The following is a 16,652-nucleotide window of genomic DNA, read 5'->3' as shown; positions in this document are numbered from 1 at the left end:
AAACCTCATACTTTACTGTTTGATCCTCCCCTTTTCTTTTTGTGTTTACTGTTGCCTGTCATTCTCTGTATATTTGTTACTGAGCGATTTCCTCTTTAATGTATTTGAACTAATAAAGTACTTTTAATCGTAAATACACTACATCAGTGACACAGGGTAATGTATTTATTGTTAGACTTCTAAAGTACATTTTGTCAGATATTACATAAAATTGCTTTTATATCTGGACGAAGTAGGTGTCAACAATTTTGCAACAGGTTGCTTTTGGTTGTCTTTATTAATGTTTGACACATACAGTATGAAGACAATCACAAACTTAGTTCTTCAGTTTGTGGGAGGATACTTTTCTTCAACATTAAGTACTGTGTGAGTTAATATGCCTGCATCTTCCATGCTAACATTCTTTCCTGTGATCAGTGGTTGTCTTGGATAGGAAGTGCATAATGTGTAGATTGTTGGGTGATATCCAATCTTCTGCAACCAGACCAAAAGAATCTGCAATACGAAGAAATTATAATAACACAATTTTAATGATTGATACATTTCCTTACAATGGTAATTAGGCCTGTATTTTAGTATGTTATATGTAAAGCAAAATTGAATTGTTTTCAACGTATTCTCACCGAGGAACTGTGTGATTTCAGGAATCTCCTGTGAACAGTTCTTCCACTTGGACATCTCAAAGCCACCCTCACAACCTATAGAGTACAGGAAAGTAAAATAATGTAAATCTGTACATATGGATATTTAAATAGTTTTTCTATTGACAAGAAAACTATTGATAGATTGCTGATAAATGCTTGTTTTGATAACACAAAACCAGTTGCGTTTCTAGCACATTTGGCACCCCGGTCGTGTTTTTTACTTATACAAGCAATTCGTAGGAGAATAGTGTTTATACAGCTCACCTCTTTAGCATCATCTGCTGGTTCCTCTGGCAACACGACCACCTTGCAAACACAAAACCAACAGGGGTAATTAATGATTTATGCCTTTTGTGATGGGAATAAAAATAATTTAATCTCTAGTTTGTACATAATATCACTAAAAACTTAAGTCATTTACACCATTTAAATTGATGGCTGATGATACATTATCCTGCCAGACCAATAAAAATAGTCTGAACCAAAAATAATAATCATAATTCTTACCTTCTTCTCAAGGGGAAGTTCACATTTGGAATGGACTCTGGTGGCGTTTTCTGGTAGTTTCCTCTTCTTAACTGCTTCTTCATTGGGTGTTGCATTCATATCCACCTGGGCACTAAGTTCAGGTGATTCTCCTTCCTTAATCACGCAAACAACACATTGAGTGAAAAACCTTGTTATTGCATGTCTGAAATGGTTTAAGTTGTAAAACCACAGCATAATACATTTACACTAGACTCTGGAGCAATGGGCATGTTTTCTCTGATGAATAATGCTTAATTATCTGGCAGTCTGATGGATGAATCTGTGTGGTGGATGCCAGGAGAACATTAGCTACCAGAATGCATGGTGCCTACTGTTAATGTTTGGTGGAGAATAAATATCTGCAACTGTTTCTCAGGGTTTGGGCTAAGCCTGTTCTGGTGAAGGTAACCTTAATGCTAGAGGACACAAATACATTTTAGACCATAGGGTACTTCCAACTTTGTGGCAAAAGTTAAGGTAAGGTGCTTTCCTGTTCCAGCATGAGTATGCCCCTGTGCACAAAGAGGGGTTCATAAAGACATGGTTTGACAAAGTTGGTGTGGAGGAGAGGCCTGCACAAAGCCCTATAAGAAGTCCTTACACACGTGTAACTTAATGTGGGGGAGTTTGGACTTTGTAAGTGGATGCATGGCCGCGGGAACTAGGGGTGCTGAGGGTGCTCCCCCTGACCGCACAATAATTTAAATTGATATGACTTAAAAATCCACCACCATGGCACAGCTCCGCAGTAGCGGACTGGCAATCGGCAGCACCAGGAGAAAAATAATGATGGAAAACCAGGCTAAGAAACGTAAGGTGGGGCTGAAAAATGAAGAGGCAAAGAAATCACCTTCACTAGACAAGGTTTTACCAATTGAAAAACGGTTATGTTTACTTTACATAAAGCTCAACTATTTTGCGCTCAAATAAAGGCCATTAAATGTGTCTTGCGCACTATGCGCGCTCACACTCACCCTCCCCCATGCTATGCCTTCTTACACTTTTGTAATAACCTATAGCTAAACACTAACGATTACATAGCCATTCATATGTACCTACAAACTTTTTCTGTTAATATTATTTAGTTAATTTAATCATAATATAAAGCCTTGCCAACATTACCACCATCATTCTGATGCCACCTTGGAATGACAAACCGATATTAGACTGTATAGTCTCACCCCAAGGCGTTCTCCCTCTGTCCGTTTCCAGGTCTCTCCTGTCATGCGGTAAAAGCGGTCTTCTCGCTTCCTGGATGAAGATTCCATACGAGGCCTTATTACCAACTCTTGATAAGAATGGGCCTAGACAACAAGAAAGTACACACACACACGAAGAGGAAGCAATAAAAAGAGTGAGTGGAATCAAATCTGTATTCGATTGTAGGCCTACATGGACTTGTCATAGCTTCAGTCGACGGAAGAATTACCTTATCCCTCAGGTTATTCTGCTGCTCCTCCCTAACCAGTTTTTGCCTCCGTTTGGCTTCATCATCTTCATGATCTGGTTGAGACATAATTTATCTTTAAAAAAATGTATCTGTAAGGGGCTAAATATTGCTCCTGTCCTGTGTCACACATACATTTAGTTCCGCTAAGAGGCAGATAGAGCAAATCAATATTTGTACGGTGTGTCCTTTTGAAATCGTTTTTTATGCAAAACATGAAACCTATAACATAGCTGCTTACATTGAGATGACGGGGTTTCAGACGAGATCGCGGATCTCAGGCATGGATATAAATAAGAGACAACCAAGCAGGACAGTCCCAACAGCAAAAAACATCGCCCAACCAGTATCAGGGTACCTCGCACAGCTGAAAGAAGAAAACACAAACAGTGACTACAAAAACAACACTGTGTGCACTGCTTGCATTATTGCTGCATTTAACAATCTTGTCTCAAAATAAATCCGTCACCACATTCCACATTTAAAAATAACTACGCTAATAGCATTCAAGGAAGAAAGCAGGACGCACATTGCAGGGCAGAGCCCTCCCAATACAGGATCATTTAGAAACAGTAATTGTACTTTACCGATTATGGAGTGTTTCCATGAAACACAACAAAATAATGATAATGACACGGCTCCGACAAGCCAAAATGATTCCGACAAATACATTTTTAGTAGGCTACTATCCGGTAGTAATCCATCTGATACGTGTTTATTTCCTTACTTCTTTTCCGGTGTCACGTCCCAACTGGTTCCCAATTCAACTGGTTCCCCAGCTGTGCGTGCACCTATCAGTCTGCCTCCATCACCAGATTCGTCACAAATTTTAAAACATATTACTGGCGATTTTCAAGTCGGATTTTCATATTTGTTGCGGCAAATATGAAAGTAGGCCAATAGGCTACGTGCGCACTACATTGGGCTACCATTCACAACAAAATAAATGGAGACAAAATAAAACATTTGCAGGCTCGCATAAGTGGGATTCGATCGCATTAGAGCCAAAATACGTATGCACCGCTGACCGTTGATTTACACAGCGAGCTACACCAGCTCACAATAATAGCAAAATCTTTACGTATTTCTTAACTACGTTGGCCTTCAGGTAACATTTTGATTTGGCTTCTTCTGAATCAACTGGTTCCCATAGACACTACCCGAATGTAGGCTACTATGCACGTATTTGGGGTTGTCTCGAGGCAATAGCCGTATTTACCAATATATCACAGCTCCTTCTGACCCACATTTTAAACATTCATTTAAGAACGTCGCTGCTAACCCAGACAATACGATCAGCTTAAGTGCGAACACTGCTGAGTAGTTGTCTTTGTGGTAATATTCTACCCGCAACAGAGTAGGCCTACGTTACTTCGTATCGCATGCATTTGTGAATAGCATCCAGGCAAGTTTGTGAGGTTTCTATGATACATACATTTGTATTTTTCGTCTAACAAACACATAACACATGTATTGCCATCATATTTCCTTTTTTATGTGAACTGAAGCACTAAACATGTTGTGTGAAGTATTATAAACAATGATTTAATGATTTCATTGAATATCCCTCACCCCTAACATCAGCACATATGGTTAAATTGCCATGATTGTCAAAAGAACAATAATGTCTGTGTCCATGTTTCTTTATCATGCCACTTATCATAGGAGTCAATTAGTCAATTAAAGTAATTGAGCACATCTGTACAGCACCATTGAGCGAGTATAAAAGGGGCAGGTGAAAGGGCCTTTTCTCAGGAGCAACAGTGGGTTGATGGTTTTGGTAGCCAGTAAGTCAGTCGGTCAGTCAGTAGGTCAGCAGGTCAGTAAATCAGTAGTAGGTCAGTTAGTAAGTCAGTAGGTCAGCAGGTCAGTAAGTCAGTAGTAGGTCAGTTAGTCAGTAGTAAGTCAGTAAGTCAGTAGGTGAGTAAGTGAGTGAGTAGGTGAGTAGGTGAGTAGGTGAGTTAGTCAGTAGGTGAGTCAGTCAGTTAGTGAAAGAAAGAGCAAACATGGATCCCCAAAAGGCCCAAGAAATTGTTTCCCTGAAAATGAACAATATCTTTCCTCCAAACTTCACCAAGAGTGAGAGATGTGTTGAAAAGAAGGGCAGAGTTACCAATTCATTGGTAAGGCAAACCACACAACAGCACTTTACCCATTGCATTATAACATTTTGAAATGTATGTTAAAATGTTTATGGCAATGTGTCCCTAGATGGTGAACTCTATTACCAGTGACAGAGGAAGCAAGATGAACAGCAACATCACCTTGCAAAGGTTGTTCTTGCTTCACAGGAGGCCAATGATCTCTTTGTGGAATTTCATGCCAGTGCCATTGGGGCTCAGTGTGGAGTTGAAAAAACCATGCACGCTATCCTGCAACAATACTACTGTCCTGGGATGAAGGCAGACATCACAAAATGGGTGAGTACGTAATAATTGGCCCTACATAATATACGTCTGTAAAGCCTAAAAGCTATTTAGGCTACATATAACAAGGGTTCTCAATTGTTTTTACTTTGTTAGATCGCACTGGATCGCACAGTGTGATGACTGTTAGAGGCAGAGGGCCTCTATAAAGGAAAAGATGCAGTACAAACCTATAGAGGTGAAATCTGACCTCATTACATTTAACATTTTGTTTAACATGGAATTCTTATTCATGTTACTCTTTGGTTTGCATTTAAGGTTTCTGAGCCATTTGAACTGGTAGGAATGGACCTGGTTGGAAAATTAAAATGCTCCAACAAAAGAAATATGTATTTGTGTGTAATGGTGGACTATTTTACCAAATGGATGGAGGTATATCCACTTAAAAGTAAAAAGGCGGAAGAAATTTCAGGGTGCATAATGGACTTATTTTATAAATATGGTGCACCCAAATGGATTCTTACAGACCAGGGAAAATAATTTGTTAACAAAGTAAGTCAAGTTCAGAGACATTTGATATTACTGTATTCTTGTACATCACATCACTGGGGGGAAAAAGTATTATATTAATTTTCACATCCTAGCCAGATCAACCTGGACATGTGTGCCAAGCTTGGCATTGCCAGAAGCCTCTGTGCCCCATACCACCCGCAAACCAATGGCTTGGTGGAAAAGCTCAATGGAACCATTCAAGGGTGAGAATCCACCCATGAAGGGCCACCCATGTGACTGGGATGAATATTTAAAGCCCACCGTATTTGGTCTACGCACCAAAAAACAGCTGACAACAAAATGCTCCCCATATTTCTTGATGTATGGAAGGGAGGCCCGTTACCCTTCTGAAATTCCGGACAAGTGGCAGGTATAATGGCATTTTCCTGCAGTATATAACTACTTTGGCAATAATGGTATCTTCTATAATCCGTACTTGTGTTCACTTATCTCCACCAATGCTACAGATAACTGACGAGGAAGTCAATGTACTGGTTGGAAACCAGGAGCTATCATTGACTTCCTCACTGACGGATGTCTACCCCAAAGTGGAGGCCAATATATTGGCAGGACAAGAGAGGGTGCGGAAGAGAAAACTTTCAATGGGCCAGGATGATGGCTTTGTGGTGGGGGACCTGGTGTTGAGAAAAAACATTCGCCAGGAACAAAGGAAGGGGGACAAGATGGAAGCTGATATTTTAGGTCCATACACCATTGTCAACATTGACGAAAAAAGTGCTGACCTTCAAACAGAAGGAAAAATATTTGAGAAGATCAACATTGAGCATCTTAAAAACTACGTTGAACCCCCCAAGAATACCAGCTAAATGGATTGCTGCCTCCACGCCTCCTCCAGCACTGCAGCCTATCCCTTCCACGCCCCCTCCAGCCCTGCAGCCTAGTCCACAATCGTGCACCCTAGCCACAAGCCTCCAGTCTCCTGTCTGTCAACCATCAAATTCACTCACCCCAGAGGAACGTAAGTATCCTTGCAAGTTTCCCTGCAAATGACTTTGAGCAACAACATACTGAAAGCCATCTGCATACATGCAAACTCTGTTATTTGCTTCAGGACTTCAGGTGACCTTTTGGAAATTTATGCTGCATTCAATTACAAATTAGTACTTGGTAAATAACTTCTCTAATTCTCAGTAATAGCAGAAATCTGGTCCGGAAAACGGCAAGGGGTGGTGTGGAGCAAGGTAGGACCCTACAAACTCTTTGCTAGAGACCTGCTGAATCTGGCCCCTGGAAGAGAGGTAGAGAGTGAGGTCAATGCATTCATTAAGTATTTCCATGTACATGCTTAAATATAATTTTATATTTAAAGACCAATATGTAACTCGTTTCCCAGACAATTGACACTTAAGGTCGTGAATGCACTTATGCATGCCCGCATTCTGAAGTTGCACAAAACAACTCTCAGAAATATATTTCTTGTCGATTTGTTTACAATGACTGTGACAAGGTTCCTTCAGGGGATTAAAGAAGGTGACTACTTTCAAATGTTGTTCATAAATGGTTACAATACATACAAGTATTTATTATTTATTGGGGTGTGCTTGCCTTCGGCGAGCACAAACCATTGTTATCTCACATATATATTATTTATTATTTATTGTTTCTTTTCGCCCCCCTAAGGATGCCTCAATATTTGGACTACATAGACAACGGCGATGTCAAAAGGTTCGTCTCGGTAGCGATTGCGTTGGTTGTATTGGGATTTATGTTCCATTGCACGGTTTAAGTAGAAATTACGTTTTTGTGGCAAAAAGTGAAGCTAACGGTGGCTAACTTGCTAGCCACAGTCACTGACGCCACTAACGTCACCAACGTCACGAAAACTCGCGTGACTATCTCTAGCAGAACATTAGTTTCCCATCTGTTAACTTGGGGGATACTAATCTGCAAGGCAGCTACAGAAACGCCACAAGCAAAGAGGCCAGGGTGATATTTAATCATTTTACTTTGTGGTGTGAAACATAATTGTGAAATGTAATGTACAATATTAGCTGATATTATTAAGTAAGTAGGCCCACATCTACTTTCGGAAACGGTAGTCTACTATTTCACTGAAGCATTAGCATCATGACATTAGCCTCTGTTGCTTGGGCAACACATACTACAGTGGTCATGATGCATCTGTTTTCAATCGTTAAAATAAACATTCCTCACAAATACGTTTTTGTTGTAGGATTTATTTTGACATTAATAAACGATTTGTTGGTGAAATGACCATTACCTGTGGTTTCAAATCAGTGTGGCGGCTCACTGCAACGCTGTAGCCTACCCGAGACACTAATGAGTAGCTAACAAAAACATCTCTTTAGAGATGTTTAGAAAGTCAAACGGCGACGGAACATGTTTGGCTTTCCCCTTACTCAAAAGTTTTTCAATAGGTGAAAGTATCTGACTACTAACCTGAACTTCATTGCCACAGCCTAAACTTTGTCAATGTCAAAACTTTGTCTGTTCATGAAAATAATTAATGTCAGCCTGCTTCAGCCTTGCTTAGCTGTAGGATATACATTTTACTGGGTCTTGCTGCGCTGCTTGATTTATTGAAATTATTATGAAATGTTATGTTTTACTAGCCATTTGCCTTCTTAAGCAAATCACAGTATTTCCCACCCATCATGGTGTAACTGAGACGACCGTAAATAGCCTAATTCATCTTTCAAGTAATAAGCCCCCGTTGAAGTGTTGAGCAGGAAATTAGCTGGTCTGTAGAGATCTTGGGTTGGTGGTTTTACTGATGCAGAATTCGCTCAAATAAAATCGATAGACGTAACGAGTGGCACATAACGTGAAGTAGGCCTAACATTGCATTTTATTTTGTTTGAGTTTTAATAACTTGTCCAGTGCATCGGGGCAAGTAGCACTAGCCTAAATTGATCTTCCAGACTTGCCGTTAAAAAAAAATGTACTCTTCCCGGACAAGCCTTAGCTACATGGCTAGACTGTTGATCCAGATCAGAATCCATCATATCTTGGACACTCAAAATCAGCGAATCTTGCAGCCAAATCAAGTAGCCTATATTTATAGGCCTTTATATGGCTACAAACTTCTGCTCGGTTTCTAGCTGGCTACTTGTTACCAAGTTACAACTTTGTTGCAGGGGCATTCTTTGTCTACATTGCGAGCTAACAGTGTCCGGTAATTATGTCGCTATAAATAATGATGTTAAACCGAGACCACTAAGCCCTCAAAAGAAAATGTAAGGTCAAAGAAACAAAAGAAAGGTTTGAGGTTACTCTGAAAATTATTAATAAAATAGGCTTCTAATATTAAACTGCTAAATCCTTCTCTAACTAGGCTCCTCTATGATGCATAATGAAACTTAACGTTTTTTAAGTAATCAATAAGCCTACGCTTGCCCTCATTACTCAAATGATGCCGTTCAGGGCGTTCAAATTACATAATAGGGCGATGATAGGAGGATAATAGGACATAATAGGGCAACCAACAAGTTGTTTATATCTGATTACAATTTAATAAGTTATCTAGCGCTGCATCTTCATGAGCTACATTTGGCCTCCTTCTCTTCCAACCAACCAGTATCACCTCTCCTCCATCTGAGTGATGCATGTCATTTTTACAAACTTATTATCAAGGGAACACAATGGTCAGAACTGTAGTCATACACTTAAATGCTTTTTGAAATATGTAAACACCAGGAGTGTATGGAAAGCTGGGGCAGCCACAAGCACACCCTCACAATTTCCCCAGAAATTGTATGCTCTCTAGTTTGTGTATGTTTTCAGATGGACCCAATGGCCTATGATGTATTAATAGGACCAGTTTGTCACCAAAATCACTGGACACTTGTGGTGAGAATGTACATGCACTATAAAATGACTATTTCAATGTGATATTCCATCCTCTTTACATGATCTTGCGTGTATTGTGAAGGTCATCTATCCAAAGTAGAAGCGGGCGCTGTACATTAACCCCCTCGGTGAAACCCCTGACCCCCCAAAAAATTGCAAGGATATCACAAGGCAAGTTATGTCAGTGGTAATGTCATGATGTTCTTTGTTCCAAATAACTATATTTTGATAATCTACAGATCTTTCATGAGACACAAAAACCTGCACATCTCGCAATGGACTTGTGGGCAGATCCGTGACCATCCACGTCAGCAAGACTCAACGTCCTGTGGGGCATGGGTTTGCAAGGTTGTGTGCAAATGACCCTTTGTTGAATACAGCTATTGACTGTTACTAATTGCACTGTGTCTTTTGTAGTTTGCAGAGCTTGTCCTCAATGAGGACTTCAGTACTGGGGATTTCAGTACCGACGAGGCTGCTACTATTCAGTGGAGCTTGCAGACTGGTAGCTGATTCAGGTTTGTTGGTTTGTCAATGTATCATAATTAATGTGTCTGAGAAACTATTTACACTTGTGTAATGTGTTAGAGCTGTGCAGAGCATGTGGAGATGCATGCCAAAGTCCAACAAGAAATGCTCACGATGACTGGGTAAGCATCTTCAAAACTCAGTATATTTACAGTAATGTGATAATAATCTACTACCATGCTTCTTCTCAGATCCAGTGCACAGCATGTGGTTTGTGGTTCCATTGGGTGTGTGTTGGGAGACCACCTTTGGACCACAACTACTATTGTCCAGTATGTTATTTGTAAACTTGTGTAGGGCTGCTTTGGCTCAGGTCAGTGGTTCCATCCCTGGCCCTGCAGTATCGGGTCAGTGAGGTCAATTGTGTTTTTGATGTTGGCGATCACTGTGACGATTAAGGCCTACAGATCAACCTTTTTTTATTATTTTCTTGCAATACTGATTCGCCATGACTGCATTTTTGGAAGTGACTTGTATTGTTTAAGGCCATGTGAAGTAGGGTTGTATAGTTCCTTAGTTAGTTTAGTAACGATGCGCTATATACTAGCAGCCTAGTTAGTTCTCAGTTATTTGTATAGTTTTCTTGGAAGTCACTTTGGATAAAAGCACCTGCTAAATGAATACATGCAAATGTAGTTAGACTTGTATAAACTTACACCACTTATTTAAGATGTAGTCCTATATGTTAAATGTATGCACCATCCTGCCAAAGTAAATTCATTGTATGTGCAAACTTTCATGGCGATTAAAACCATTTCTTATTCTCATTCTGATGTTTCTCCTGTTGTAATGTGCTGTGTTTTCTTCTGTCTGTAAGGGATACACTTGGTTGAACCCAGAGAGATACTCATATCATTAAAGATGAATATCAATAGCACCTTCGCTGTGTCGGAGTTTGATTTCTGAATTGTACATCAGTTTGGAAGGAATGATTCGATTAAAGACACAATGCTTGGTTAATTCTGAGCCAAACTCAAGTAACACTGTAGGCTACTACAAGCCTTTGTTTAGCAAATTCGGAGGGATATCACTATATCCAGAGCTCAAGTCTCACGCATATGCTGTGTATTTCTCACGCTTTTCATTAATTTCTCACGCAGTGAAGGGATAACTTCTGCTATATACAATTAATGGACGAGGCACAGGCATTCTCAGATGAAAGCAGTTTTTTCCGTAATTTCCTCGGTGGTAGTAATTGATATTTGACTACGGATTATTGTTACTGTTAAACAATATTTATCAGTCACAATGTGTAGCTTAGTAGGTGGCTATGATGGAGTCGTAGTAGTTAATATGGCCGTAGATGCGAGGAAAGAAACGTTATAACTATCATCGGTATTTCCTATACAAGATCAGTTCAAGACAAAAAGTTACCTGGATGCTGACGTAGTTGTCAAATACGTAACTGGTAGACCAACACAAGTAGTGTTTTGGTAGGTCACTGGGTAGTGATGTGTCGTTCGTGAACGATTTGTTCATTTTGAACGAATCCTTGTAAGACTCGGGAGTAACTAGTCCTCTCAACGAGTGATTCGTTCATTTCCCGACTCGGTCTTTCTACGAGTCTTTGGATAATTTTTCACGTGACCTGCATAGGCTCTGTAGCTAGAGGAAACAAACGATTTGTTCATTTCCCGACTCAGTCTTTCTACGTGTCTTTGGATAATTTTTCAAGTGACCTACTTGGGCTCTGTAGTTAGAGGAAACGAACAATTCGTTCATTTCCCGACTCGGTCTTAATACGAGTCTTTGGATCATTTTTCACGTGACCTGCATAAGCTCTGTAGTTAGAGGAAACGAACGATTCGTTCATTTCCCGACTCGGCCTTTCTACGAGTCTTTGGATCCTTTTTTCACGTGACCCGCATTGTATTTTTTAGTAGAGGAAACAGTTTCCTTATTCCTTTTCGCATGGCTGCTGTTTTAGTAAGACATGAATGATATTTGCTCAAGTCATCATACTGACTGGTTTTGTTATTTTCACTTTACATTTACACTTTGAGTTTAGTGCAGTGTAATTGTTTGACGTGATAATTAAATGCTAGTGTGATAATACATGACCAAATCATACAAACTCATGATACATTATTTTAATGCAGGAATTTCTTTTGAAATAGTATCTGCTGGTGCACATGTCATGCACTAACCTACATGAGAATATGATACGTGTTTGCAGTGGACGTATACCCCCCCCCCCCCCCTGGAGTCACAGAGGTCCGATAATATCAGCTTTAATGCAGCAGTTGGAAATCAACAAGTACAGAGCTCTGGGGCTGTCTACGCTTCCCTACCCGCAACAGAGTTTGGGTTGGTTCACGAAGTCCAACTGGCTATCCGTCCCTGCCCCAGCATATATTATACAGTGCAATTGAAACAGAAATATCAAAAAAGGGTTGAGATTGTTCTCTCGTGTATCAGGGAGTTGTTCTTCCTTACGCATCCCACCTGCTCGGGCTCTCTCTCAGCCCGGATTCAAGGTTGCTTCTGAAATGGAGAGATAACAACACAAAATACAGCCTGTTTCCCACACCCTGTGTGAGACACAATGTTTTAAGCCTGAGCACACTTCTAAGTTCATAAGACATACATTTAATAAGAACAATACATAATTTTAATACATGCATCCTTTATAAAGTCTTATGAGGATTGTTCCCGTTGCTATATAGTGCACAGTGCCTGTGATGCATTTGGTGATTAAGTTGCCACAAATATTAATAACTGGGATTATAGATAGTGCCATGCCCGTGATACAGCTAATGATTATAGTTCTAGAATTGTATTGTAATGTATTATTATTTATTTTTTTTGCAGCGCTATGCCATTGTAACGGATGTGTTCAGGGCATGAACAGGCACAACTCATGGGTGGGATTTAGATGTATTTGCTCCTGCATAAGACAATGAAACAACAAATTGCCATCTTATTTTCTCTCTCTTTGCACCTCAGCGTCCTTCAAGCAATAGGGGAAGATAAAATACTTGGATAAAATACTTATGGTCAAACTGCATTATGGACCTAACACTGACAGGCATTTCACTTCTGTCAAGGGATGTGCCGTTCGTAAACAATTCGTTCATTTAGAAGAATCCTTACAAGGACTCGGGAGTAACAAGTCCTCTCAAAAAGTGATTCGTTCATTTTCTCGTGGCCGCGCATCGGGATTGTTGCATAGGCTCGTCCAAGTAAACAGAAATTATTCATCCATTTCACTACTCGGTCTTAGGGTACGAGTCTTTGGATCATTTTTCATGTGACCTGCATAGGCTCTGTACTGGTAGCTAGAGGAAACGTACGATTTGTTCATTTCCCGACTTGGTCTTTCTACGAGTCTTTGGATTGTTTTTTCTCAGAGGGTCTACTGTAGAAATGATTATGGGTGCAACTTCCGGTGAGTAGTGGAAGTTGCGGTTTGCTATACGTTAGTCCCAGCCAGCCGTCAACAGTGATTCTTTCTAAAGTAATTTAAACTGTAATTTAACTAAAACAGTTTTTTTTTGTTTTTTTTACATATGTTGTCATTTGATTGTTATTATCGTTGTTTTAAAATGTAATTGCAGAGCTCTGGTAGGCTACTTGTTGCGCCGTTTGCTGGTTTACTAGCTAACAACCAGATTTAGCTAAATCTGTGGCTTCAACGACAGTGTGTTGAACACACACCCACAACAAAAAGGGATTGTTCTTGTGACAAATGGTACAGTTTCCTTCGCCTGCCAACAGATGAGAACTACAAAAGAATGCAGCTGAAAAACCTAGCCTTGAAGAAACCACCCAAAACAGTATCGTATGTGTACTCATTTCATTTTGTGGACAAAAAGCCGACGGAGGAAATTTGCATCCTACTTTGTGTTTGGGCTATGAAAGACCTCCACAGATTTAGTTACAGTTCTGCCAGTAAAGGTGGGATGCAAGTGTTCATATAGGAATTTTTGTGGGTTAGTAGTGTCCTGGGGCCTCATGTATAAAGGATTGCGCAACTTTCATACCAGAAGGTGGCGTACGGCCAAAACTCGAAAAGTATCAACGCACAGAAATATTCACATGTTTAAAACCGGTTGTACGCCAGATCCTGCGCACCTTTCCTTTATAAATCACAATCAACGTGAGATTGACCGCACGTGAACGAGCCACTGACCCCGCCTTGCCTCCTTCCATAAATTAATATGCAGATGGCCTATAAATGCGCTCCTGAAGTCATTTCTTTGTCTGAATTACCGTATTTCTTCGAATAAACGCCTTCCTTGAAGAAACGCCGGACAAAAAATGAACGTTGAACACCGCAGCGTTTATTCGAAGAAATACGGGGACTGTGAGATCGAGGATCTGACAACAGAGGTGGAGGCGAGAAAATGTGTCCTGTTTGGCGGCCTGTCATCAGGTATTAGTGACAAAAGAAAGTCGGCAGAGTGGAAAACTGTCACTATTTGTGCCTTTTCTTGTTTTTAACCTGCAGCACTTAGAGATTTTGCTAAATGTAAAGTGCATTACAAATAAAATTATTATTATTATAGGGCCATCAATGCTGTGGGTTCAGAGAACCGGACCATGGCAGAAATTAAGAAGAAATGGTCCGATATAAAACCTTAAATGAAGAAACGAGTGGTGGCGCATCTAACAACATGGCAGCTATACGGTTAGCGTGACATGCATTTCCTGAGTGATTTTGTAGTTCGTTTGACAGCCTCAAGTTGAACAGAACTTATTAAGTGGTGGCAGTATAAACAGAAGGCTATATAGCATTTCCCGTTTTGGGTTTTGGCATTTTGATGTGATTATCCACATTAATGATCATAAACGTACTAGTGGAAACTTTATTTTGTAATGTTTGGTGAGTCTCTGCACTTTTCAGTTAGAATACGCCATGTTACAGAACCAGACAAGACTTTGTGTACGGTCCGCACATTCTCACGTCTGCTCAAACGTTTCCGTGAAGGCCTGCACATTCTTACGTCAAGTAAATCTTTATACATCACAAAGTGTGCGTGAAAACCAGCGTACGCAAGCATTTTGTGCGTACGCAACGTTTACACATGAGGCCCCTGGTCCAGCAACACGAGCACCCAGCCGTTTCTATTTTACCTGACGATGAAACTAAAACCCAGGACCGGTGATTTGGGACTTGACTAGGGCTCTGACTAGGCTCTATGTGTGCTTTAAGGTAGATAAGGTTGTGTCCCACCTCCTTTATTAAAATGCGACCAACTTTATTGCTGTGGAGGTAGCTAGCTACTGATAAGACTCCGAACTTTTCAGGTTAATTATCGCTTCACCGTCAGTAGCAACAGAGTTAATAAAGTAGTAAATATGCTAGTGTAAGTTATTTGAGGCCACTTTTTTAGGTCGGCCTCCCATCCCTCGATGGTAGAAGGCTGAGGCATGATCAAACTGTCCCGATTCAGGTGTAACAGGCTGTGTCCCCACATGTTTTAATTCGCATCAGAATGAGCTTACCGCAATGACTGTTTATGAGCGTTTCTAAGGATAGGCGCGCTCTGCTTCCAAAATAAATAAAAGGAATTTTGGGTGCGAGTGAAAAAAGAATAGTAACTTAAAGGGGCAATTGACTGCAAAACCGATTTTACCTTGTCTTAGTTGAATAACGACAGTTCGGTGGGTAAAATGAACATACCGTGAATATCAAAGTCCATTGACACCTCTTTCCTATTCAAATCTCAAAAAGAAGAAAAATGGCTGTAAAACACTAGCTTTTAAAAAAAGCTACCGGTCCTACGTAGGACTGGGGACCGCCCTTTTTGGCTCTGGTCTGTATCTTTGTCACGCCCCAGAATTTACATCCACACCAGCCTGAGGTAGCGTCTATCTCCGATACTAGTTTAGCTGCACGCTGCTATGTGTAAGCTACTTATAAGGAATTACAAAGAACAACGTTTGGAATTATAACAAGGATATTGAAAATGGACCACGGTCGTAAATGCTGTGTTCCAGGCTGTACAGGGAAGGCTAACACTCACAGTCTTCCCAAGGAGCCAAACATTCAACAGGCATGGCTGCTGTTGTCTTATGTGAAAATCTCGGCGAAGTTCGACACTCAATCATTCATTTGCTCTGAACATTTCACCCAAGACAGTTTTGACAACCTTGGACAATTGCAAGCAGGATTTGCTAGGAAGCTGAACCTGGAAAGAGGTGTTCCGACCGTATGCTCATTGCAACCGCAAGCTATAAGGACAGTATGATGTTGTGCTAACAGTTATTAGCAATGCTAACGTTTCCTGTATAATATAGCATACCAGGTAGAATGCTAAATAAGTTTCTACACACATCAAATGACTCTAGCTAGACTAGCTGTAGTCGGCATTAGAAGGGAAGCTTCCGAAAAATAGCCAGAAAACGAACAGCAGTCTGGCTTATTGCTAATGCCTGTCTAGATAATCTATTTGAAAGAACTGGAGAAAGGCAGGTGCTTGATACAGGATACGTTAGCATTGCTAGTAACTGTTACTAGTAACACCTAGACTGTAGGCATGTAAACAAGTTAAGCTTGCTAACGCAAGAGCATAGGTAGAATGTGTGATCATTTAGCCTAGTTTATTGGCAATGGGGCTAACGTTGATTCATGTTCCTGACTGTGTTTCATTCAAATAAATAACCTGTGTAATGTAAATCTACAATTCACGATACATGTTTGTCCAGATCTTGGTCATGTTATTTTTCAGCAAGTTATTTAGAGCTAGCTAGCTAACTGAAGCTGAGTAGAATCAGGATATGGTTTGGTTGCCAAGCTGTAGCCTAACATTC

General features: G+C 40.3%; 2 protein-coding genes across 6 annotated transcripts; one reads left to right on the top strand and one right to left on the bottom strand.

The window, feature by feature from the left end:
* Positions 1-258: 258 nt before the first annotated feature.
* ubxn8 (UBX domain protein 8) lies at positions 259-3,453 on the bottom strand. 2 transcript variants are annotated; one of them, XM_084694001.1, is made up of 8 exons: positions 3,347-3,453; positions 2,861-2,986; positions 2,602-2,675; positions 2,354-2,476; positions 1,152-1,286; positions 909-950; positions 624-698; positions 259-495 (listed from the first exon to the last, which is right to left on the bottom strand). In XM_084694001.1, exons 4-8 carry the CDS (start codon positions 2,438-2,440, stop codon positions 325-327), a joined length of 510 nt encoding a protein of 169 aa, XP_084550127.1. In that variant the 5' UTR covers positions 2,441-2,476; positions 2,602-2,675; positions 2,861-2,986; positions 3,347-3,453; the 3' UTR covers positions 259-324. The 2 variants fall into 2 exon arrangements, with proteins under 2 accessions (XP_084550127.1, XP_084550126.1); XM_084694000.1 differs by having other exon boundaries at positions 3,207-3,387.
* Positions 2,403-10,756, top strand: LOC146220794 (uncharacterized). 4 transcript variants are annotated; one of them, XM_084694003.1, is made up of 5 exons: positions 2,403-2,526; positions 4,911-5,039; positions 5,142-5,537; positions 5,630-5,907; positions 6,005-10,756. In XM_084694003.1, exons 4-5 carry the CDS (start codon positions 5,704-5,706, stop codon positions 6,362-6,364), a joined length of 564 nt encoding a protein of 187 aa, XP_084550129.1. In that variant the 5' UTR covers positions 2,403-2,526; positions 4,911-5,039; positions 5,142-5,537; positions 5,630-5,703; the 3' UTR covers positions 6,365-10,756. The 4 variants fall into 4 exon arrangements, 3 of the variants coding, with proteins under 3 accessions (XP_084550129.1, XP_084550130.1, XP_084550128.1); XR_014750909.1 differs by lacking the exon at positions 2,403-2,526 and having other exon boundaries at positions 4,545-5,039; positions 6,005-9,716; positions 9,786-10,756; XM_084694004.1 differs by lacking the exon at positions 2,403-2,526 and having other exon boundaries at positions 4,545-5,039; positions 5,142-5,223; positions 5,304-5,537.
* Positions 10,757-16,652: the final 5,896 nt, after the last annotated feature.

The sequence above is a fragment of the Hypomesus nipponensis genome, chromosome 27, assembly GCF_054491055.1.
Source record: "Hypomesus nipponensis isolate SF chromosome 27, ASM5449105v1, whole genome shotgun sequence".
Taxonomy (NCBI): Eukaryota; Metazoa; Chordata; class Actinopteri; order Osmeriformes; family Osmeridae; genus Hypomesus; species Hypomesus nipponensis.
This window is presented reverse-complemented; position numbering and strand designations above follow the sequence as displayed.